We start from the raw sequence: 23,121 nt of genomic DNA, 5'->3' as shown, positions 1-23,121 counted from the left end.
TCCACACATTGCCTCACTGACGATACTCCCTCATCAAAGAAAGGGTCTCCTAGGTCCACCAGGAAGCCCCCTGATGGGCTCACAGTGGTCGTCAATGCCTTTCCATCCCCTCTCCACCCTTCTGAATGCCCCAGCTACACACTTGCCTGCCTCTGTGAGTGGGCATCTGATAACAATCCCAGTAAACTCCTGAATGCCTTCCACAAGGGTGAAGTAAGATTGTCTTCGGATATCAGTCTACATACATTTATATATTTTCTTGAATATACCATATTGGATATTGTTAGTCAGGCATTTATTATATGCAATCGTAATTATTTTTACGTTTGTCTCATTAGATCAGGAACATTTTGGGGAGTACTCAATCTTACTCAGCTTTGTGTCCCAGTAACAGTGCCTGGCACATGGAAAGCATTATTTGTTTTTCAAAAGAATAACTAATATTATTCTCAAGATTTGCTAATCATCTACATTTTATTTCTTTCTTCCTCACCTATTTCAAAGGTATCTGAAAGTTACAAAAATATATGTAGTGCTGGGTATTTTATCATATATGAAGTTGTTAATATGCCGATTATATTATGTTTGCTATGCTTCATGCCAAGATAAAGAAATTTCATCCTTTATCTTCAGTAACAGTTGTTAGAGTGTTGATTATATCATCTAAAATATTTGTAAAATTGTAAAAATTTATAAAATCTACCTTTTATTTTTTCCATATGCAATATGAAATGTAGCTTATGAACATACTGAACCCATACCTTCTCTAAAATCTAGAGTTGAGGCAGAGAGGTACAGAATATATGTATATGTTCTAGCAAATGACAAATTAGGAAATAAATTATTCCCCTCAATTATTCCTGTGATGTACATGGAAAAAATATCATGAATAAAAAGGAATTTAATTTCTTGAAACGTTTTTCAGAATATAACTGGTGTAATTTGTATGCTTCAATATCACCCAGTGTCTGTCTGCCATCTGTTTGTCTTTTTCTTCTTCTTTCTGTCTCCTTCCCCTATTCCCCCTTCCCCCTCCTCTTCTGTCTCTTCTTCCCACCCTCCCGTCCCCAAGAACAAAGCTTTTTTATTTGATTCTAAGATTTATTACCATGAAAACATTGTGAGGAAGAGAAATAAATCTTGCCATAAATGTGCCTTGTGTATCATTTGGAATAATAGATGCAGTGACACCTCACAAGGGGTTTTACAACCAGTGATTAATATCTACTCCAATATATTTCTGCTTTATAATATACTTGGGCATTCTTGTTTGGGAAAATTGCCTACTCACCATGTAGGAAAAGAACATTTTCTTCCCGATTGCAATGTAATTGCTAAAAATCAATCTCAGAGTCAAGAGATAAAACCTCCAAAATTTTTAACTGCTCCTGCTGTTTCTGGGCTATGTGGCAGGTACATATTTCTATTCATATAATATGACTGAGTGAAGGCTGTAAGTCCTGAACATCCAAAAGTAAAATGTAAATATAGAATCAAGCAAAAAATTTTGCAATAAGCAGAGAATGCATGGCCCAGGAACTTTAGAAGTAGACAGTCTAGTCAGAGTTTCAAGAGCTTTATCTCTCATTGTCATAAGACCTCAAGTAAGCCTTGGTTTTCTTACCTAAAAAACTGAATGATGTGAAGACTAATTCAAATATGTAAAGCATTTAGTGCCAGGTACATAGTAAGTGCTCAATAATTGTTAGTTATTTTTATAATACCATTATTGCCAGGTGCAGTGGCTCTTGCCTATAATCCTGGCACTTTAGGAGGCTGAGGTGGTTGGATCACTTGAGGCCAGGAGTTCGAGACCATTCTGGCCAACATGGGGAAACCCTGTCTCTACTAAAAATACAAAAATTAGCCAGACGTGGTGGCGCATGCCTATAATCCTAGCTACCCAGGAGGCTGAGGCATGAGAATCACTCGAACCCAGGAGGTAGGAGGTTGCGGTGAGCTGAGATCACACCACTGCACTCTAGTCTGGGCGACAGAGTGAGACTCAGTCTCAAAAAAAACAGGAAAAAAAAAGTGTGTGTGCATATATATATGTACATGTATATATGTATATGCATGTATATATGTATACGTGTGTGTGTGTGTGTGTGTGTAAATAAAATACCATTATTTAGTGAGACAAACCAGTTAAAATTTCTCCTGGTATAGTAATCTCCATCAAATGTAAATAGAATTAGAGCATAATAAATTTTCTTTGTACATGAGAATTTGGTTCCAGTATAAACAAATTGGAATCCTCTTTTATGAGAAATAGGAAAAGGGGAACCAGAAGAAGTACCTTATGGCAAAGGGCAGATAAATGAATGGTTTTTGCAATGAAATTTTGGCAAATATTAAAGGAAACTGGAGGAAGCAATTGTTAAGTCTTAAAATTATACTCCAGTAGGCTGGGTGCAGTGGCTCACACCTGTAATCCCAGCACTTTGGGAGGCTGAGGCAGGCGGATCACGAGGTCAGGAGATCGAGACCATCCTGGCTAACACGGTGAAACCCTGTCTCTACTAAAAATACAAAAAATTAGCCGGCCTGGTGGCAGGTGCCTGTAGTCCCAGCTACTGGGGAAGCTGAAGCAGGAGAATGGTGTGAACCTGGGAGGCGGAGCTTGCTGTGAGCCAAGATCACGCCACTGCACTCCAGACTGGACAACAGAGTGAGATTCCATCTCAAAAAACACAAAACAAAACAAAACTCCAGTATCATTTATGAGGAATGAAGGGTTAGTAGCATATGCTTTGGAATTGGATTACCATGATAGAGCTAAGACTGCATGAGAGTGTGCATTAGGCCTGGAAAACTCAACCTACAGGTACTTTAATCAGCAGGCAGAAGGGGAGAAAAATTAGGGAAGTTCTTTTTTTATCATGAAAAATAAGAACCTCCCAGAACCTCCTAGAAGACTTTCATTTAGGTCTCATGGGTCAGAACTGTGTCATGTGGCCACCCTTGTGCATAACGGGGCCTGGAAAATCAAGTGTCTCTTCTGGGGCTGGATGCCCTGCTATTCTGGATATAATCAGATTTCTGTTAACAAGCAGGAAGGGTGTGGGGACTAGATATGGGCTAAGAACTACCTTATGGGTTCTGCCACCGCAGGTATTAAAGAGGTATCCCCTATTCCTTCTCATGCAAATGATTCTGCGTCTCTTTGATTACAGTAGAAACCAAAGGTCAAGACACAGGAGGCCTAAGTTACTAACATGGAGTCAAAAAGTTTTTAAGAAGTTGGATGGAGAACCAGACAGTTAGTCTTTTTGGTGCATTCAGTAACAGAAGCAAAGTTAAATACATTTACAAGCACATCACCAAAACCATAGGGAATGGCAAATCCAGAAAGCATTGCTAGTAAGTAAAGATTGTTAAGTGAATGTGTTTGTCCAGTTAACTGATAATATCACCTTTAAGGTGGGTGAATTATTGATACTGTGTTTTTTGGTGTGCCATCTTTATCATTTTATTTGAGCATAATTATGAAGATTTTCATGAAGCTCTCCTTGGCCTTAGATTTCTAACTCAGCTTTTGCTATAAGGGAAGGTATTTTACCACCATAGTTGAATAGGAATTATTGTAATTTACTTATTATCTTGAATAACATTTAATGAGAAGATACAATTTTGAAAGCTAATGCTATATTTTAGTCACTTAATAGAATTCGTTGTCTTACCTACCTATTTTAGTCTTGGGCAACTAATAAATATAATGTCAAAGGGGAAAGTCATATTCAGTACTTATAGCAAAAATATATGCTTGTAAATATGCATGTTTAAATCCTCTTTGGCACAATTGGTTGGTCTCAAAATAGATTTGCCCATCTTTGAATGCTCAGCTATTACTTTCAATGACTTAAAAATGTAGACAAGGATGGGGGTTTTATGGTATATAATATGCAGCTGGAGTGCAACAAAAGAAGGTACATATACTGGGGTTTTTTTTTTGTTTTTTTTTAACTTAAAAGGTGTTTTAGGGGATTTATACTTTAATGATGGGCTAAGACCCTGGTGGAGGACTCCCTGTATAAAACAACTATAAAACTTGTATATAATATAAAAAGCAACTACTCAAAGGCACTGGAGAATAAGCAGACTGCAGTGTAATTGCTTTTTTGTATTATGTCCAGATTCTATAGAATATGTTATAGTGCATGATTGGAGGAGGAGGGAGGTTCTATAGAGCACATTACCGTGAGTGATTGGAGGAGGAGGGAGGTTCTGTAGAGCCCGTTACAGTGCGTGATTGGAGAAGGAGGGAGGTTCTGTAGAGCACGTTACAGTGCGTGATTGGAGGAGGAGGGAGGTTCTGTAGAGCGCGTTACAGTGCGTGATTGGAGGAGGAGGGAGGTTCTGTAGAGCCGTTACAGTGCATGATTGGAGAAGGAGGGAGGTTCTGTAGAGCACGTTACAGTGAGTGATTGGAGGAGGAGGGAGGTTCTGTAGAGCACGTTACAGTGAGTGATTGGAGGAGGAGGGAGGTTCTGTAGAGCCGTTACAGTGCGTGATTGGAGAAGGAGGGAGGTTCTGTAGAGCACATTACGTGAGTGATGGAGGAGGAGGGAGGTTCTGTAGAGCCGTTACAGTGCGTGATTGGAGAAGGAGGGAGGTTCTGTAGAGCCCGTTACAGTGAGTGAGTGGAGGAGGAGGGAGGTTCTGTAGAGCGCGTTACAGTGTATGATTGGAGGAGGAGTGAATTTCTTTTTTTTTTTTTTTTAGATGGTGTTTTGCTCTTTTTTGCCCAGGCTGGATTGCAGTGGTGCCATCTCGGCTCACTGAAAGCTCTGCCTCCTGAGTTCAAGCGATTCTCCTGCCTCAGCCTCCCCAGTAGCTGGGATTACAGGTGTGCGCCACCACGCCTGGCTAATTTTGTGTTTTTAGTAGAGATGGGGTTTCACCATGTTGGCCAGGCTGGTCCTGAACTCCTGACCTCAGGTGTTCCACCCACCCCGGTCTCCCAAAGTGCTGGGATTACAGGCGTGAGCCACCGTACCTGGGTGGAGGAGTGAATTTCTGTAGGGTATATTATAGTGCATTCCCCGTGAAGGAAGTTTCTGTGTCTTTTATCCTGGAGCTAAGTTTCATTTACATGGTGCACTCAGTGGCGGCAGGGGTTGCCTATGGGAAAAACACATTTTCCGGGAACCAGAAATCTAAGATGGGATAACTGGCTGATAAGATAATGAGGAAAAGGGATGAGCCAGAGGAGGGATCAAAAAATCTTGTCTGTGTACGTATCCAATTAAATTCTGAACAATGCGTGTCTGGAACAGACCCAAAGAAGCTTAGCTAAAGACAAAAGATAGAAATTGAGAGGAGAGCTGCTGCCCCAGAAACAGAATTTGCAATTCAATACAAGCAAGAAAACAGTGTACAAATTAACATTCCAGACGCAGGGCAAAGTTACCTGCTATCTGTAGAACCAGGAACATAGTGTAAGGGAGAAAAATTGGTTTTCCTCTTGCCCCTCGGAGTTTTTAGCTGGGACAGACCCCTGTAACAAAAGACAAATTAACAAGAGAAAAACAAATAAGTGTTTTAATGTGTGTATTTCATATACACGTGGGACGTACCCAGGGAATGAGTGTATCTCACAGAGATGGCTTAGAAACCCAGCTTATATCTCATCTTCAGCAAAGAGCAATGCGTTTTTAGAGCAGTGACAAGACAAAGGACAGGGACTTTTTGAGTGTCTGGGGTGCAAATCATAGAATGGCAAACAAATGGGGTTTGTGATGTAGATTTCTCTGGTGCCTTCTCCAGGCTGATGCCTTCCAAAGATTTCTTCCCTGGTTGGGAGGGAAGGAGGGACACCGTTTTTAAGTCCTGCTTTTAGGTAGGTGGGGGAGGGGAGAGAGCTATTCTGGCATCTACTTCTCAGTTCAAATTCATCCTTATGTCAAACATGCATGATTTTGAGGAGGCATATTCTGCTTTTCTACATAAAAGACACACTTTCAAAAGAAAAGAACATTAACTGGGTCCAATCCTGAAAAGAACCAGATAGTGAAACTAGTATGCAAGGATTTTAAACTGACTGCTGTAACTCTCCTCCATGAAATAAAGCAAAATATGCTTTCAGTTCATGAAAAATGAGGAAATCTCAGTAGGGAAGTAAAAACCATTAAAAAAAGAGTCTCATGGATATTTTAGAATTGATAAACACAATATATATGGCATTTAAAAGTTACTGCATGGCCTTAGCAGGGGAATGGAGAAGACTGTCAGTGTCCTGTGAGTTCTGCTTGCCCGCTGCCCACACAGAGCTGCCTTATCAAGATGGGAATCATAATTTGTATTCATACAAAGCCAGCTGAACTGGAGACCAGAGTTTTTTACTCAAATCAGTGTCCCTGAAAACTTGGAATGAGGTTTTTAAAGGATAATTTGGTGGGAGGGGACAAGGGAGTTGGGAGTGCTGATTGGTCAGATCCCAGATGAAATCTTAGGGGTCACAGTGGGTTCTTCTTGCTGTCTTCTGTTCCTGGGTGGGATCACAGAACGGTTGAGCCCGATTACCAGTCTGGATGGCACCAGCTGGTGCATCAGAAGGCAGGGTCTGAAAATATATCTCAAGCACCATTCTTAGGTTTTATAGTAGTGGTGTTTGTTATCCTGAGGAGCAATTGGGGAGGTTTGGAATCTTGTGGCCTCTGGTTGCATGACTCCTACACCATAATTTCTAATCTGGTGGCTAATTTGTTAGTTTTACAAAGGCATTCTGGTCCCCAGGCAAGAAGGGAATTTGTTTTGGGAAAGGGCTGTTATCTTTGTTTCAAAGTTAAACTATAAATTAAATTCCTCTTAGCCAGCATGGTGGCTCACGCCTGTAATCCCAGCACTTTGGGAGGCCAAGGTGGGTGGATCACTTGAGGTCAGGAGTTCCAGATCAGCCTGGCCAACATGGCAAAACCCCATCTCTACTAAAAATACAAAAAATTAGTGGGACCTGGTGGTGATACAGCTCTGATGACTGGAGGAACACCAGGGTCCTTTGTCTCACGCTGATTTACATAAAATGACACAGACACATATCGAGTGGTTTTAAGGAGCGAAGAGTTTAATAGGCAAGAAGGAAGGAAGAAGCTCCTCCTTACAGAGACAGAGGGAGGGGGGCTGCAAGCAGAGAGAGGAAACCCCATGTGTGGTGGGTGGGGAGGAATGGTCAGTTATATTGGGAGGCTGGAGGAGGCAGTGTCTGATTTACATTGGGCCCAGGGGATTGGTTTGACCAGGTATGTCATTCAGGTAGCCCTCAAAATAATTGGCCCTCCCACCCTAGCCTTTTAATATGCAAATGTGGGCCACTATGATGTCCTGCACAGGTGGAGATATCTGGGGGTGGCCATGTTGAGGAGATCTAGTTTTTAATCCACAGTAGCATATTAGTACTTGCTAGCCTAGCCCTTCAAGCCGTTTTTCTGCTAGAAAATAAACATTTCTGGAGCTGCTTTTATTACAAGAAAAAAACACCTTACCAAGGACCCCTTATCCTCTCTGTCGCCTAAAATAATTTCTTAATAATTCCTATAATAGTGGCATGCACCTATAATCCCAGCTACTGGGGAGGCTGAGGCAGGAGAATCGCTTGAACCTGGGAGGCAGAGTTTGCAGTAAGCCCAGATAGTGCCACTGCACTCCATCCTGGGCAAGAGAGTGAGACTCTGTCTCTCTGTCTATATATATATATAATAAAATAAATTCCTCTCAAAGTTAATTCAGCCAACACCCAGGAATGAACAAGGACAGCTTGGAGGTTAGAAGCAAGATAGAGTCTCTTAGGTCAGATCTCTTTCACTGTCATGATTTTTTCACTGTTACAATTTTTGCAGGAGTGGTTTCAAGATAGAGGAAAGAGAATTAGTAATTAGTGAACTTGAAAATAGGTCACTAATTATCTAGCATGCAAAACAGACAAAAAGAATGAAGGGAAAAAGAAAGGCAGGGATTCGGGGACCTGTTAAATTACATCAAACCATCCAGCTGTTGGTAATTGGAATCATAGAGGGGAAGCAGAGGAAGAGTGGGACAGAAAAAGTATTTGAAGAAATAATGGTTGAGAATTTTGCACATTCAATGAAAGATAGAAATTTACAGATGCAGGGTCGGGTGCAGTGGCTCACACCTGTAATCCCAGCACTTTGGGAGGCCGAGGCGGGTGGATCACGAGGTCAGGAGATCGAGACCATCCTGGCTAACACGGTGAAACCCTGTCTCTACTAATCATACAAAAATTAGCTGGGTGTGGTGGCGGGCGCCTGTAGTCCCAGCTACTTGGGAGGCTGAGGCAGGAGAATGGCGTGAACCTGGGAGGCAGAGCTTGCAGTGAGTCAAGATCACGCCACTGCACTCCAGCCTGGACGACAGAGCAAGATTCCATCTCTAAAAAAATAATTAATTAAAAAAAAAGAAATTTATAGATGCAGAATGCCCCTCAAAACACCAAGAGGAATAAACACAAAGAAGCCCAAATCAAGACAAAGGTAAAGAGCACACCTTGATAGGAGCAGAGGAAAACAACACATTATATACAGGGAATTTTACCGACGGCTGATTTTTCATTAGAAATCATGGAGACAGAGGAGAATGAAATAACATGAAAGTCCTGAAAGAAACTGGTATCCAGAATTCTTTTTTCAGTGAAAATGGCCTTCAAGAATGAAGGCAAATTAAGACATTTTAAGATTAAAACACTACCACCATCACCACCGCCATGTAAAATAATTTGTTACAGCAGACTGGGCATGATGGCTTATGCTTGTAATCCCAGCACTTTGTGGGGCAGAGTTGGGAGGATTGCTTGAGCCCAGGAGTCTGAGACCAGCCTGGGCAACATAGTAAAACCGTGTCTCTACACAAAATACAAAAATTAGCCAGCTGTGGTGGTGCACACCTGTAGTCCCAGTTACTTGGGAGGCTAAGGCAGGAGAATTGCTTGACCCTGTGAGGCAGAGGTTGCAGTGAGCCAAGATCATGCCATTGCACTCCAGCCTCGGTGACAGGAGTGAAACCCCATCTGAAAAAAAAAAGCAACAGAGCTGATACCTGATGGAAACTGTCGTGGGTGAGTGGTGACTTTCTGGGCTGGTGATGTGGGGGTGTAAGAATTTACCAAGACAGTTGTTGAGTACAGAAAGGCAGATTTATTAGAGAAGGAAGGAAAAGATGTTGCAAGGAGGTGACAGGCAGGCCAGCGGAAGAGAAGCTGACTGTATGGAAACAAAAGTTTGCTGGAGATTGGTTTTATAGAATGGTGGTGTGGGGTGTGCTGGAGAGCTTTGTGCAGTACCAGTAATGCCAAGGCTGCGGTGAGCTAACTTGTAGGTGTCTGGTCGTAAGTTGGGCACAGGAGGGCTACATGTTCTGGACCCTGAAGAAAGACAGACTTTAGCTTATCTGGTTTTTTTTGCTTCCCACTGCTCCCACCAGCATGACTTCTTTTCTCCAATTAGGACTCCACATTTCCCCCATGACAGAGCAACAGTGACAGATCTTTGGCATGTGGGTGAAGGTATCATCTTCCAGCTGCTTCCTGCTGACTAGGTCATAGAGCTGGCCCTACCTAGGATTGTTAGTTGGTCGACAGGTTACATGGGTTATTGTTTTGGATTGTGAAATGTAGGATATTGGACCTTGCTGGAGAAAGGGACTTGTTAGAGATGGAGATTATGTTAGGGTGAAACTGGTGTTCAGCTGAATCTCAGGGAAATTCGTAAAGGTAGCAGGCATTATTGGGGAGAGATTGTTATGCAATTTGCAGCATCATTTGAAGGTGAAACTGATGAACTCTAGAAGATAAAAGTTTGGGTTTTTTTTAAAGCCAGTTACCAAAAAGGCAAAGAAAAACCTTTTGCAGTGTGACTTTTTTTAGAGTGGTGTCCATTTAGTTAACCTGGAAGTTAAACTTGATGGAAAAGTGTTTGAATTTAGACACAGGAAGAGTGTGTTTAGGGTTAGGAGGTTATGAGTATAGCAGGGGAACACATGATTCATAGGAACAGTGTGAGACGTTTTTGATTACATTGAGAATTTAGATAAATATCAAGAAAATCCAGGAGTACAGATTTAAGTTATGTTAGAGGAAAACATTGGTTAATGTTTTCCTTCAAGAAGAAACGTTTTAGCACTAGGCCACAATAACAGAACTGAAGGAAAAAGTTACAGGAGCTGACAAAGACTGCAGAAGAGAGTTACTATCCTAGGCCTCCTCCAGGGGAGAAAAAGCTGAACGCAGTGGGACACAGCAAACTGGGACACAGCAAACATTGAACTTCCAATATATGCTTCTGAGTTTGTTTTTTTTTTAAGAAACTTTTATAAAATTCTGAGTAAAACTTTTTGCAGTTTTATTAAGAGCAGATTAATACCTTAAGAAAACCTTGTTTTAACAGAGGATTAATGTTAGAAAGACTATCCTAAATAATTTTTTAAAATTATAACCAACTTAATTACATACAAAATTCCTTTTATAAATTCTCCTTCATGAACCTTTTCATGACTTACACAGACCATTTACGACATACTTGGACTTTGACTTGTTCTAAATATCCTTTTTTAAAAACAACCTTACTTTAAGATAATTATTTACCATACAAGATTTTTTTTTCTATAAAATTTCTTTTTATACCCTTCCTTACAGAAAATACCTCTTTTCCTTTTCTTCTTTAACTTTAAATGAGTTTTCAATGTTTGCATATTAGTTGCACCATAAATAATGAGTCTTATCTTAGCACCAGCAACTTAGTAACAACAGATTTAAAGCAGTTAGGAAAAAAAGAGAGGAAGAGAGCTTTAGAAGACTCTACATAATTCTGTATTGCAGGTTAACCATTTGAGCTCTGAATTTCTCTTGTAGCTTGTCCATCAGTTTAAAATGTGCACAAAAACGGGCCATAATATGTAACCAGCTGGAGTTTTAAAGAAAATGACAAAATCAGGGGTTAGGATGTTAGAGACTTTTTCCCTTTTAAGGCTTGACCCCTGGATTGAACAGAAAAAGAAGAAAAGAGAAGAAAGGAATGAGCCAGGCACTGTGGCTCACATCTGTAATCCCAGCCCTTTGGGAGGTGGAGGCAGGTGGATCACTTGAGGCCATGAGTTTGAGACCAGGCTGGCCAACATGGTAAAACCCTGTCTCTATTAAAAATACACAAATTAGCCAGGTGTGGTGGTGCATGCCTGTAATCCCAGCTACTTGGGAGGCTGAGGCACGAGAATGGTTTGAACCCAGGAGGCAGAGGCTGCAGTGAGGCAGAGGCTGCAGTGAGCCAAGATGGTGCCACTACATTCCAGCCTGGGCAACAGAGAGACTCTGTTAAAGAAAGGAATGGAGAGGAAAGAGTTAAGCTTTACAGGAGGACTTGTGAGCCATCCAGCCATTGCAAGGTGCGGGGCCAGCCCCTTTATTGCTTTCCTTTATCCTTTATCTCCATCAGTCAGGGAGAGCCTTGACACCTCAGACCTACATGGTATAGGATGAATTTTTCCCATCTCTTCAAGTCACCACTTAAGGTGAGCTGTTTTCAACTGGAGCAGAGAGCCCCTTCAGCTCAAGGCTTTCAGGGGTTGGGATTCTGTCCTGGGAGCCCTTTGGTCCTCAGGCCTCGTTTCCAGTGGCTGAGCTTGTGGCAGAGGGCACAAGTCGGGTGGAGCTTTTCCCGTTTATCTCATTGAGGGCCGTTTGACTTTGAGTGGCCTGGCCCTCTCCACTGGTAGCAGTCATTTGGAGGAGTATCCTTAGGGAAACCTGGAGGGGGCCGGGAGCTTTAGAACAGCCAACAGTTGAGCCTGCCTCTGCCTCTTGTTTCTGTGTTTTTCTTTTTCTTTTTCTTTTCTTTGCCCTGTCCTCCTTATTCTGCTTTGGTTATAAAAGACTAAGGAAGCGAATTTGATGTTTTTCTGCATAGGAGCCATGCTGTGTTACACAAGAAAGTTAGACATTTGTTTTTCAGGATCTTGGGGTTGAATTCATTCCAGTTTTAAAAAAATACAGCCTAGAGGTGAGTCTGCAGGAATAGATGGGGTCTGTCCCATGGTGGGACTGGAAAAGGTGTCACTCGGGGCTGACTGAACTGCAGTTTCTCTTAGGTCATCCTGCCAATGAAGAGGGTTCCGCTCATGTCCACTGAGGGACTCTTAAGACTATCAGAATAAATTAACAAAGACCTAACTATGTGTTACACAAGAGATGGACTTTAAATATAAAGAAAAAGGTTGAAAGTGAATGGATGGCCAAGTAAGCAAGCAGTGGGCATCTGAAAACTTAGTGACTATGTGTGAATTGTCCCATAAAATAGCTCTTAGGGCAAGCAGGTAAAGAGGGTATTTGGTTTTGATACTTATGTTAATTAATTTTGTCCTGAATGTAGCAAAAGGTTTTTGAATCAGGAATTTATTCCTATTTACCTGACAACAAATAACCAGTGGGCAGTTCCCGGGTCCCAGTTCTCATCTGTGGTACAGTGCAGTGCAGGTAGGGTATGATGGCCTTCGTCGGCAAAGCCGGTATTGTAGATAAGGAAAGAAGGAAAGTAAATTGTCTGTGCTTTTTATAAAAGGGGAAAAGGCAGTTGTCTCCCCTTCCATTTCTGAGAGAGTCTCATTAGCATCATCTTTCTTTAATCTTTTCAGAATGTACATAAATGTCTGTATGGAAAAAATGAGCCCATTGTCTTCAGTTTTACAAGTCAGAAATGTCTCCTGGTTCTGGGGCCTCATGCACTTTGAAATGTGAACATGCACATCCAGGGTTGAGGAAACTTCTCTGGAGTTCACACTCTGCAAACCTTAGTTCCTAAGGTTTACTTTTAGTCCAGAATCCCAAATTTCAGTAGGATTTGCCCTCAAAGCCCTAATTGTGCAGAAACCTAAAAGTATTTTCTTTACAATCTCACAGAAGGACATTTCATTATGAAACTGAGTCGGTTTGTCAGGAAGACCTACTAGCCATTAATTTGCCTAAGCTTAATAACAGAACTTCAAAATATATGAAAGCAAAAAGAGAGAGTTAAAGGGAGAAATAGTTCCATAATCATAATGGGAGGTTTCTGACCAATTAATAGAGCAAGTAGTTTTTTAAAAATCAGCAAAGGTGGGCCAGGTGCAGTGGCTCATGCGTATAATCCCAGCAATTCGAGAGGCCGAGGCAGGTGGATCACTTGAAGTCAGGTGTTCAAGACCAGCCTGGCCAACATGGTGAAACCCCATCTCTACTAAAAATACAAAAATTAGTCGGGTGTGGTGGCGGGTGCTTGTAATCCCAGTTACTCAGGAGGCTGAGGCAGGAGAATCGCTTGAAGCCGGGAAGCAGAGGTTGCAGTGAGCCAAGATCGTGCCATTGCACTCCAGCCTGGGTGATGAGCGAAACTCTGTCTCACCCCATCTCTACTAAAAATACAAAAATTAGCCGGGCGTGGTGGCAAGCACCTGTAGTCCCAGCTACCCGGGAGGCTGAGGCAGAAGAATCTCTTGAACCCAGGAGGTGGAGGTTGCAGTGAGCTGAGATCATACCACTGCACTCCAGCCTGAGCGACAGAGCAAAACTGTCTCAAAAAAAAAAATCAGCAAAGGTAGGAAAGATCTTAACAACACTGTCAGCTACATTATTTAAGAATATTGCATATTTCTCTTGGGAGAGACTGCCAACAATGAATAAGAATACCTGTTTTGTTTGCTCTTAGTCTTGGGACTTAATTCTTTTTATATATATATTTTTTAATCTGGTAAGAAATCCATAGTACTCGTTTTTATTTGTATTTCGTTAGTCACTGAGTGATTGAACATTTTTTTGTGTATGCTTATCATTTGTTTTTTCTTTTGTTAATAATTTGGGGTCTAGTTATGTATTATGTTTATTGTTGATTTATATCTTATATTCCATGTATTTCCCCTTTGTCATTAACTTTTAAACCATCTTTCTGATGTTCTTTATCTTACAGAAGTTGAAATGTTTGTATAGTGAAATCCATCCATTTTTTCTTTTTTTTTTTAATTCTTTGATTTCTGCAAGTTGTTTTTTGTGATTCTACTTATGAGTTATAGTCTAAATAGGGTATTATCTCATTAAAAAAAGTAACCTTATAAAAACCAAGACAGACTCCAACCAATGATGCACTGAGATGGTCCAAGGAAAGTAACTTCTGTCTGTTATGTTTGTACAACTTAGACTTTAAAGTATTTATTGCAACATTGTCCCATTCTTGTGCAGTTAGTTGTCTCTTCTTTTGGATCTCAGATCATTCATAATTTCGTAAGACGGATCCAGACCAAAATTAAAGATCTTCTGCAGCAAATGGAAGAAGGGCTGAAGACAGCTGATCCCCATGACTGCTCTGCTTATACTGGCTGGACAGGTGAGACTGTGGGGTCTAAATCACTGATACGTTTTATTCTTAGATTATGAGATGTAAGACTTGACTGAAATTTTCTTCTCTTTTAAAATGGTAAAGATTTGGCCAGGCGCCATGGCTGATGCCTGTAATCCCAGCACATTTGAAGGCCGAGGCAGGTGGATCACCTGAGCTTAGGAGTTCGAGACCAGCTTGGCCAACATGGTGAAACCCCGTTTCTACGAAAAATACAAAAATTAGCCAGGTGTAGTGTCGGGCACCTGTAATCCCAGCTACTTGGGAGGCTGAGGCAGGAAAATTGCTTGAACCTGGGAAGCGGAGGTTGCAGTGAGCCGAGATTGTGCCACTGCACTCCAGCCTGAGCCACAGAGTGAGACTCCATCTCAAAAAAATAAAATGGTAAAGATTTTATATCTTTTTTTTTTTTTGAGACAGAGTCTCACTCTGTTGCCTGGGCTAGAGTACAGTGGTGCAGTCACAGCTCTCTGCAGCCTTGACCTCTTGGGCTCAAACCATCCTCCTGCCTCAGCCTCCTGTGTAGCTGGGACCACAGGCACATGCCACGACACCTGGCTAATTTTTTGATTTTTTGTAAAGACGGAGTCTCACTATATTGCCGAGGTTGGTCTCAAATTCCTGGGCTCAAGCGATCCTCCTGCCTCAGCCTCCCAAAGTGCTGGGGTTACAGGCGTGAGCCACCATGCCTGGCTGATTTTATACCTTTTAATTGAGGTCTTGCTCTGTGTCTTCAATGATGAGATGATTTGGAATTTTATTTCTGAAGAAATGCTTTCTTCCTGAAGTTTGAACTTTAATATCCAGTGTGTCTTTTTTTATAACATTATTTATTTAACCTAATATATAGCTGTCTATGAAAATGTGTAACTATTAAGAGCAAACTTTCCCTAGGGTCAGTTTTAAAGGATTCTTTGCTGCTCTGGTCATTGTGACAGGCTGTGGTGAGTGGTCTCTCTGTTCTGTGATATAAACTAACTATCCTACTGCCTGTACTCATTTGACTCATTTGTGCACATAAATGTTTTTATTTTTATTTTAATGATAACAACCAATAATACATTTCACATCAAAAAATGTAATTGAAAAATTAACTTGCCTTAACTAATCTTTGCATTCTTATTATTTTACCCGGTATTCAGAACATTCTAATAATTATTCAGGGAATATAAAGGATATAAAAGATGACCTTGTTCTCGGGGATTAGACTGAAGTCCAAATTGCTAATGACAATTTATATACAGATTTAGAGTGATTTCTTGCTGAATTCTTGTAGCTTAATTATAACAAACAGCATAGGCCAGGTGCGGTGGCTCAAACCTGTAATCCAAAGCACTTTGGGAGGCCAAAGATGGCAGATCACTTGAGCTCAGGAGTTCAAGACCAGCCTGGGCAACATGGCAAAACCTGTCTCTACTAAAAATACGAAAATTAGCTGGGCGTAGTGGCATGGGCCTATAGTCCCAGCTACTGGGAAGGCTGAAGCAGGAGAATCAATTGAGCCCAGAGGTGGAGGTTGTAGTGAGCTGAGATCACATCATTACACTCCAGTCTGGGCAACAGGAGTGAGACCCTGTCTCAAAAAGAAAAAAACAAGCAAACCAAAAACCAAAAAAAAACAGCATAGACAGAGATATACATGTTAGAGCCACCATGAACCAAACATGGGCCCTTGATAATATTGTATTTGTATTTATATTTACATTCATTTTTGTGAATATTGTATTTATATTTACATTCATTTTTGTGATGCTTATTATTTGCCTGTTATGCATGCAACATTTACATAATGACATCACATATTTCAAACTTATAAACTTATTTCAAACTTCACACTTATAAACCCAGACAGACATGGAGCCTGTTCACTTACAGGGCCAAAGATATCTTAAATGTAATAAAATTATATAATTGTGGCTAACCTGAAGTAAAATACAAAGAATAAGGATATTTTGGAAGGAAAATAACATAGCTATTAGTCGCAATGGGTTTCCCCTAAAAAGTCTTTTACTTATAGCTTTTTCGCTTGTTGAAAAAGGATTTCTAAACCCCTGATTGTTAGGTTCCAAACTGGCTATGCATTACAATTACCAAGAGAACTTTGTAAGAAACTACAGTTCTCAGCCTCCAGCCTAGAAGAGTTAAATTAGAAACTCTAGAGGTGGGTTCCAGAAATCAGTATTGCTTAAAAATCCGTAGCATTTGCTGTCTTTAGGAATCATCATGGAAGTATTTGGTTTCAGTGATTTAAAATAATAGGGTTTAGGGGTTCAGGCAGATGTGTGGAATCCACCTAGACCCATACCTCCCCTAAACTGTGTATACAATATAAGAAGAAGGCTGGGCACAGTGGCTCACACCTGTAATCCCAGCACTTTGGGAGATGGAGGTGGGAGGATGGTTTGAGGCCAGGAGTTTGAGACCAGCCTGGGCAACATAACAAGACCCCATCTCTAAAATTAGCTGGGCACAGTGGTAAACACCTGTAGTCCCAACTACTCAGGAGGCTGAGGCAGGAGGATGGCTCAAGCCCAGGAGGTCGAGGCTGCAGTGAGCCATGATTACCCTGCTGCACTCCAGCCTGAGTGACAGAGTGAGACCCTGTCTCAACAAAAGAAAAAGGAAGAAGAATGAATGAAGCACCCACAACTTATCCCTTTAGCAAAACTTTGAGACAGAAAACACACAAGTCATGTTGGGTAAAAAACAAGCAGCATCCAGAACAAATGTGGAGAGCCATGGTGTGCAGGGAGGAAGCCCAGGGTCCAGGCATGGCCGAATCACCACGACCCCACCTACCCTCCCAGAATCAGCACATAGCTATTCCAGGCAGAGTGGGCCACAGCCTTAGTGGGAACTTTTGTGGGCACATCCGAGTGCAGAGCGGGCAGGCAGTGCCAGGAGAAGCTGGGAATAAAGGCATGGAAAGTGCACAGGGAATGGGGTTGGAGAGCTGTAGAACAGGCATGGCTTGCAGAGAAGCAGGCTTAGCTTGCAAGGTGGAGTAGCATCCTTGCCGGCCCCCGCTGACAGTGTAGGGAAGGAAGGAAGCAGCAGCAATGGGCGCTCCTGATACAAGGAAGGGTCTGAGAGTCAGGAAATCTGGCCACCAGACTCCCTGTATGTAACATACACTGTTCGTCACTTAGCAAGAGGACACTGTTGGGATAAAAGTTGGGAAAGCTACATTAACCATTTTCCCCTTCCAGGGATTTGTCTTATTAATAGTTGATATAGAAAAATGCAATTTTAAGAAAAAATATAATTATTTTATCCATAATATAAAGAAGAAAAATAAAAATTTCTCAATGGAGGGAGAAAAACGCACCAGGAAAATGTCACTACAAAGTGGAGAAAAATTGACAGTACTTTCAACATTGATTTTGTAACTTAGTTAAGCAGTGAGTTCACAAAGCGGAGGTAAAGACACTCAGAGCAGAGATGGCTAGACAGTAAGAGCACGTGAAGTAAGAATTGACAGACTAAGAAAAGAAATTTAAGGAAAAGATAAAAAATCATTTCAGAAATGAAACCAAAGCGCAAGGAGCCAAAGAAAGAGCTGATCCCACAGAGAGCACGGGGGCAGAGTGTCCTTGTGTCTAGGAAGGGTGTCATAAATGTTTGCTTAATAAGTGACTAAATGAAACTATCAAGGAAAAAAAGCAAAGAGAAAGAAAAATAAAGAGAGACCTCAGTTTTCCAGTCTAGCATATAAGGAGTTTACAAGTCACCATTGCATCCTGGCAAGTAAAAAGCTGAACAAAGTGAAAACTAAACAGCTCTTCTTAGCTCCATCAGAGAAGTGAGGTCACAGGGGCAAACTGCTCCACCAAAAACTGGCGAAACAGGTGGATGCCGAGAATTACAGTCGTGCATCTCTTCACATCACGGATGAGTTCTGAGAAACACATCATTGGGCAGTTTCATTGTGCAGACATCATAGAGGTGCTCACACACACCTAGATTGTGTAGCCAACTACACCCCTGTGCTCTATGAGACAGCCTGTTGCTCCTAGGCTGCAAAGCTGTACAGCATTACTGCACTGAATACTGTAGCAATTGTAACACAATGGTGTTTCTGTATCTAAACATAGCCAGATATAGAAAAGGTACAGTAAAAATATGGTATTATGATTATGATCTTGTGGGACTGTGCCTATGCAGTTTGTTGTTGACCGAAACTTTAAATATGAAGTGTGGGGGCTCACTGTGGACAAGCCAGAGAGACTAAAAACTCAATGGGGACCCAGTCATAGGGGGCTCTCACACTTTTGTGAACTTTACCTCTAGGAGCTCTACCAGGTCTTCATGGTGAATGTCAGAGACAACTCCCCTCATGCTTCTCATAGGTTCGGGGGAAGGAACCATACTGAATTCCATCAGAGCCTTCTGTTCTTGACAAGGCCTGCCCTCTGGAGAAATTGCTTTACCGGAGCCTCTCCTGCAAGGGGTTTATCGCAGCCCCGCCTACCCGGAGCAAGGGAGATGCCTAGCTCCAGCTGGTTCTAGCTTTCAGCGTTGGGGAAGGGAGATAATCAGCTGCAGCTTCTGCTGGCCATCCTGGCCAACTGAGAGCGTGGGGATGGGAGGCACTGGTGCAGTTCACAGTCCAAAGGCACAGGCTGGCCAGAAGGTTGAGCCTGCTCACAGGCGTGTGCTCCCCAGCACCTCCCACCACATCCCTAAGGCCTGTTCATTCCAGCTCCTTTTACCTAGTGCAACGTGTCCGCCTGCCAACAAAAAATGACAAAGCATGATGACCTTTTTTTTTTTTTACTTTTCCTGTTACCATTTACTTTAAAATACTGAAGCATTAAGTATATATAACTGTAGGTTTTTAGGTTCATAGGTTAATCAGATCAGCATCCTATTTTTAGAGATTTCTGAGTCAATCAGGGAATACTCATTTGTAAGCCTTTATAGTGATTATTATGTTTGAAATTTGTAGGTATTTAACTTTTACTGTCTGTTTCCTGTATGCTTATACTTTTTGAATACAGAAAACATGCTCTCAGGGAGATGATAAGCAACTCATGCAGAATAATTTTTTTTCAGAGCTTCCAAATATTCTACTTTCATATCTGTTTGACTCAACATCTTTAAAGAAATGGATAATGATGAAAGACTCCAAAAAGTGTTAAGGATTAATTTGAAAGAGAAGTTATATACCCTGAATAGAAGAATTGAAGAAAGAAGAAGCTAGATATTTGGAGAAATTTAAAAAGTAAAATGAGGCCAGGTGCAGTGGTTCACACCTGTTAATCCCAGCACTTTGGGAGGCTGAAGTGGGCGGATCACAAAGTCAGGAGTTCGAGACCAGCCTGACCAACATGGTGAAAACCCGTCTCTACTGAAAATACGAAAAGTAGCTGGGCATGGTGGCACGTGCCTGTAATCCCAGCTACTCAGGAGGCTGAGGCAGGAGAATCACTTGAACCCGGGAGGCAGAGGTTGCAGTGAGCCAAGATCACGCTACTGCCCTCCAGCCTGGGCAACAGAGCGAGACTCTGTCTCAAAAAAAAAAAAAGTAAAATGAAAAATAGTAAAAGTCAGAGTAGGATATTAGACAAAGACTAGAATATTGAAGAACCTCAACTTAAACATGAAAGAAATGTTTCGTTTGCCCTTTTCACCAGCATGTCATTTCTGTCAATCCTTGTTCCTATAAAAGACTTTAGTAAATAAATATTTATACTTTTTTTTTTTTTTTTTTTTTACTTAGCTGTCATATTGTCTTCTCGAACCCAGATGTAAGGACATGCTTCTTTAAGAAGCCATATAGGCCCTTCTCTGGAGATTCTCAGATTCATTTGAAGACATGAGTCTGTTCTTTATCCAGAATAGAAAGGTTGGTGGGTGGTGAACCACACACGCCCATTGTACTGGTCGCCTTACTCTGTACTGTGTGGCTGCTCCAGAAATGGTGAGTTCACTCACCAGTTGGTTGGTCAGTTGTAGGGTTGTTCACTAAAGAACATTGAAAAATTGGGAAAAATAGAAAAAAAATAGGAAGAAGAGAGTATAAAGTTCAGAAAAGCAATCATTTGGGATAACATAGGAGAAATGATTTTACAAGAAGTAAAAAGAAGAAGATCCAAGTTAGGATCTACAAGGGAGAATGAATACAACCTTGGAATGAATGAAAAGTAACTGAGGATGAGTAGGAAGTGATGTATCTTCTGTTGTCTGTGAATAAGAGGTATTAAATCACTGTGCCAGGACAAGCACCAAGATAACATGTACAAACTTGGTTTCTGTTCTTTCCTCCCTGATTTCTCTGTCTTGGTTTTATTTTGTTTATTCATTTTTAAGAAATGTATGAAATGTATTGTTTTGGTGTTACCCCTTTGGAAACATAGATTTATGTAGAAGAAGGTATTTTGTGTAATTACAAATAATGGCCTGAAGATAAAAGGAAAAGATAATAATGCTTTTCTTTTGGGGTGGGAAATTATTCCAGGCATAGCCCTTTTGTACCTGCAGTTGTACCGAGTCACATGTGACCAAACCTACCTGCTCCGATCCCTGGATTATGTAAAAAGAACACTTCGGAATCTGAATGGCCGCAGGGTCACCTTCCTCTGTGGGGATGCTGGGCCCCTGGCTGTTGGAGCTGTGATTTATCACAAACTCAGAAGTGACTGTGAGTCCCAGGAATGCGTCACAAAGTGAGTTTTAGAACTGGAAACATTTTCTCCCAATTCCCAGTGGAAGCTCTTGCTGTAGAAAGATATTCAGAAAGGAAACTTTTTCCATTCATCCATTGTTGTAAACAGATCGCTCCAAAATGTTAATCTTGAGCGTAGTGGTGGGATCATATGCCCTCTTTTTATCCAAGCATGTGTGTGCCTTAATTTTGGGAAGAATAAATATATTTCTTTATTTTAACCATCTTTCCTAAGCAATTTTTTTGTTTTCTTCAATGCATGAAAATTAGCTTACCTGCTTTAGATTCACCATAATAACTAAACTGATGTTAGGTTCAACCCTTAAGTAACTGATTAGATATGCTAATGATGGAACAATTAGGGAATGTAAACTTTTACTGCACCTATTGGTTTACATTCCTTCTTGAAGAAGCAGAAATCACAGTTCATTCCTAGGGTCTGGTAGAGTATCTGGCATGTGCTAGTCAGTTAATGTTTGAAAGATAAGATGACGCTGGGTATGGTGGCATGTGCTAGTAGTTCTATTAACTTGGGAGGCTGAGGCAGGAGGATCACTTGAGCTCAAGAGTTCAAGGCTGCGGTGAGCCATCATCCTGCCACTGCACACCAGCCAGGGCAACAGAGCAAGACCCTGTCTCTAAAGAAAAAGAAAGAAAAAAGAAAGACAGAATGACAGTCTAATTCCCAAGCATTGGTGACATTGCAGTCCTTTTTTTTTTTTCCGAGATGGAATTTCGCTCTTGTTGCCCAGGCTGGAGTGCAATGGCGCGATCTCAGCTCACTGCAACATCCGCTTCCTGGGTTCAAGGGATTCTCCTGCCTCAGCCCCCAAAGTAGCTGGGATTACAGGCACGTGCCACCACACCCAGCTAATTTTGCATTTTTAGTAGAGATGGGGTTTCACCGTGTTGGTCAGGCTGGTCTTGAACTCCTGACCGCAGGTGATCCACCTACCTCGGCCTCCCAAAGTGCTGGGATTACAGGCGTGAGCCACCATGCCCGGCCTGCAGTACCATTTTTATTTAAATTTTAAATCACTTCCGTTTACTTCTGGATTTCAAAATAAAATTTTATGGTTTAAAATAGATGTAAAGGTAGAAATTAACACAAAGATGTTTTGTTTTTAATTTTGACATTCAAAAGGGGACTAGTAAACTGGAGACATTTTTGTTGTGTTCTGGATTTGGAAGTATTTTTAAAAATCATAGTTTTAAATTTTAAATAAATAACAGGTAATTCCTAAAGCAACAAGGTTAGTGTTTCAGGAAGAAGTACTTTAGACTTCCACTGGGAAAAAATTAATTTTTCTTATTGGTTAGACTTTTGCAGCTCCAGAGATCGGTTGTCTGCCAAGATTCAGACCTTCCTGATGAGCTGCTTTATGGACGGGCAGGTTATCTGTATGCCTTACTGTACCTGAACACAGAGATAGGTCCAGGCACCGTGTGTGAGTCAGCTATTAAAGAGGTACTGTGGGGTATGGGTAACTATGGGCGTCTCTACCATTCAAACCTATTTGCTAGCGTTGAGTTGTATTAATAGCTGGACTTTGCTTCTGGGTAGCATTACTTTTTTAAAGCAACTCATCAAAAGTAAGAAATAGTCCCTGTTTTTTTCTAGGAACATTAACAAAAAAACTGCATTCTCTTTCATCTTTTATTAATTTATCTGCTTTTACTGGAGCTAAACAACAGCAGCTTCAGAAAGTTAGAATGTTTATTTATCTTTCATGAGATGTCTCAGCTGGTAAGCATTTCAGGCTGGTATGAGTGGGGACCAGCTTCTTCTGTCTCATTCTGTCTTATCCTAGGGGCATACCCTTATTTGCAGGACCAAAGCTGGTTTAGCCCCTCAGCCTATGAAGGGAAAAGAGCAGGTGGAGGCAACACAGCTTCCTTGTTAGGGACTCAGTCTCCAAGTTGCCCACTTTACTTCTGCTCCCATCCCAGTGCCAGAACATCATCAAGTGTCTGTGTTCAGCGGTCTCTAACTAGGGAGCCAGATGCCCAGCTAAAACTTGGAATACTTTCCCAAAAAGAATGAAAGGAGATAGACGTGAGGAAACAGTCATCCCAGACATGATA

At 41.3% G+C, this 23,121-nt stretch overlaps 1 protein-coding gene across 3 annotated transcripts in view; it reads left to right on the top strand.

Annotated features, from left to right (window-relative positions):
• LANCL2 (LanC like 2) overlaps window positions 1-23,121 on the top strand; it is a 72,053-nt gene that overhangs the window by 11,311 nt on the left and 37,621 nt on the right. For 2 of the 3 annotated variants that reach the window (XM_030797049.1, XM_030797050.1), the window contains exons 2-4: window positions 14,240-14,357; window positions 20,830-21,037; window positions 22,357-22,504. In XM_030797049.1, coding sequence (XP_030652909.1) covers window positions 14,240-14,357; window positions 20,830-21,037; window positions 22,357-22,504 — 474 coding nt within the window. Of the gene's footprint in view, window positions 1-3,320; window positions 3,364-14,239; window positions 14,358-20,829; window positions 21,038-22,356; window positions 22,505-23,121 lie in introns of those variants that run through there. The other variant, XM_030797051.1, reaches the window with a different exon arrangement.

This window comes from Nomascus leucogenys, chromosome 17 (genome assembly GCF_006542625.1).
Source record: "Nomascus leucogenys isolate Asia chromosome 17, Asia_NLE_v1, whole genome shotgun sequence".
Lineage (NCBI taxonomy): Eukaryota > Metazoa > Chordata > Mammalia > Primates > Hylobatidae > Nomascus > Nomascus leucogenys.
Note: the sequence above shows the minus strand (reverse complement) of the source record. Positions and strands in the feature narration are given on the sequence as shown.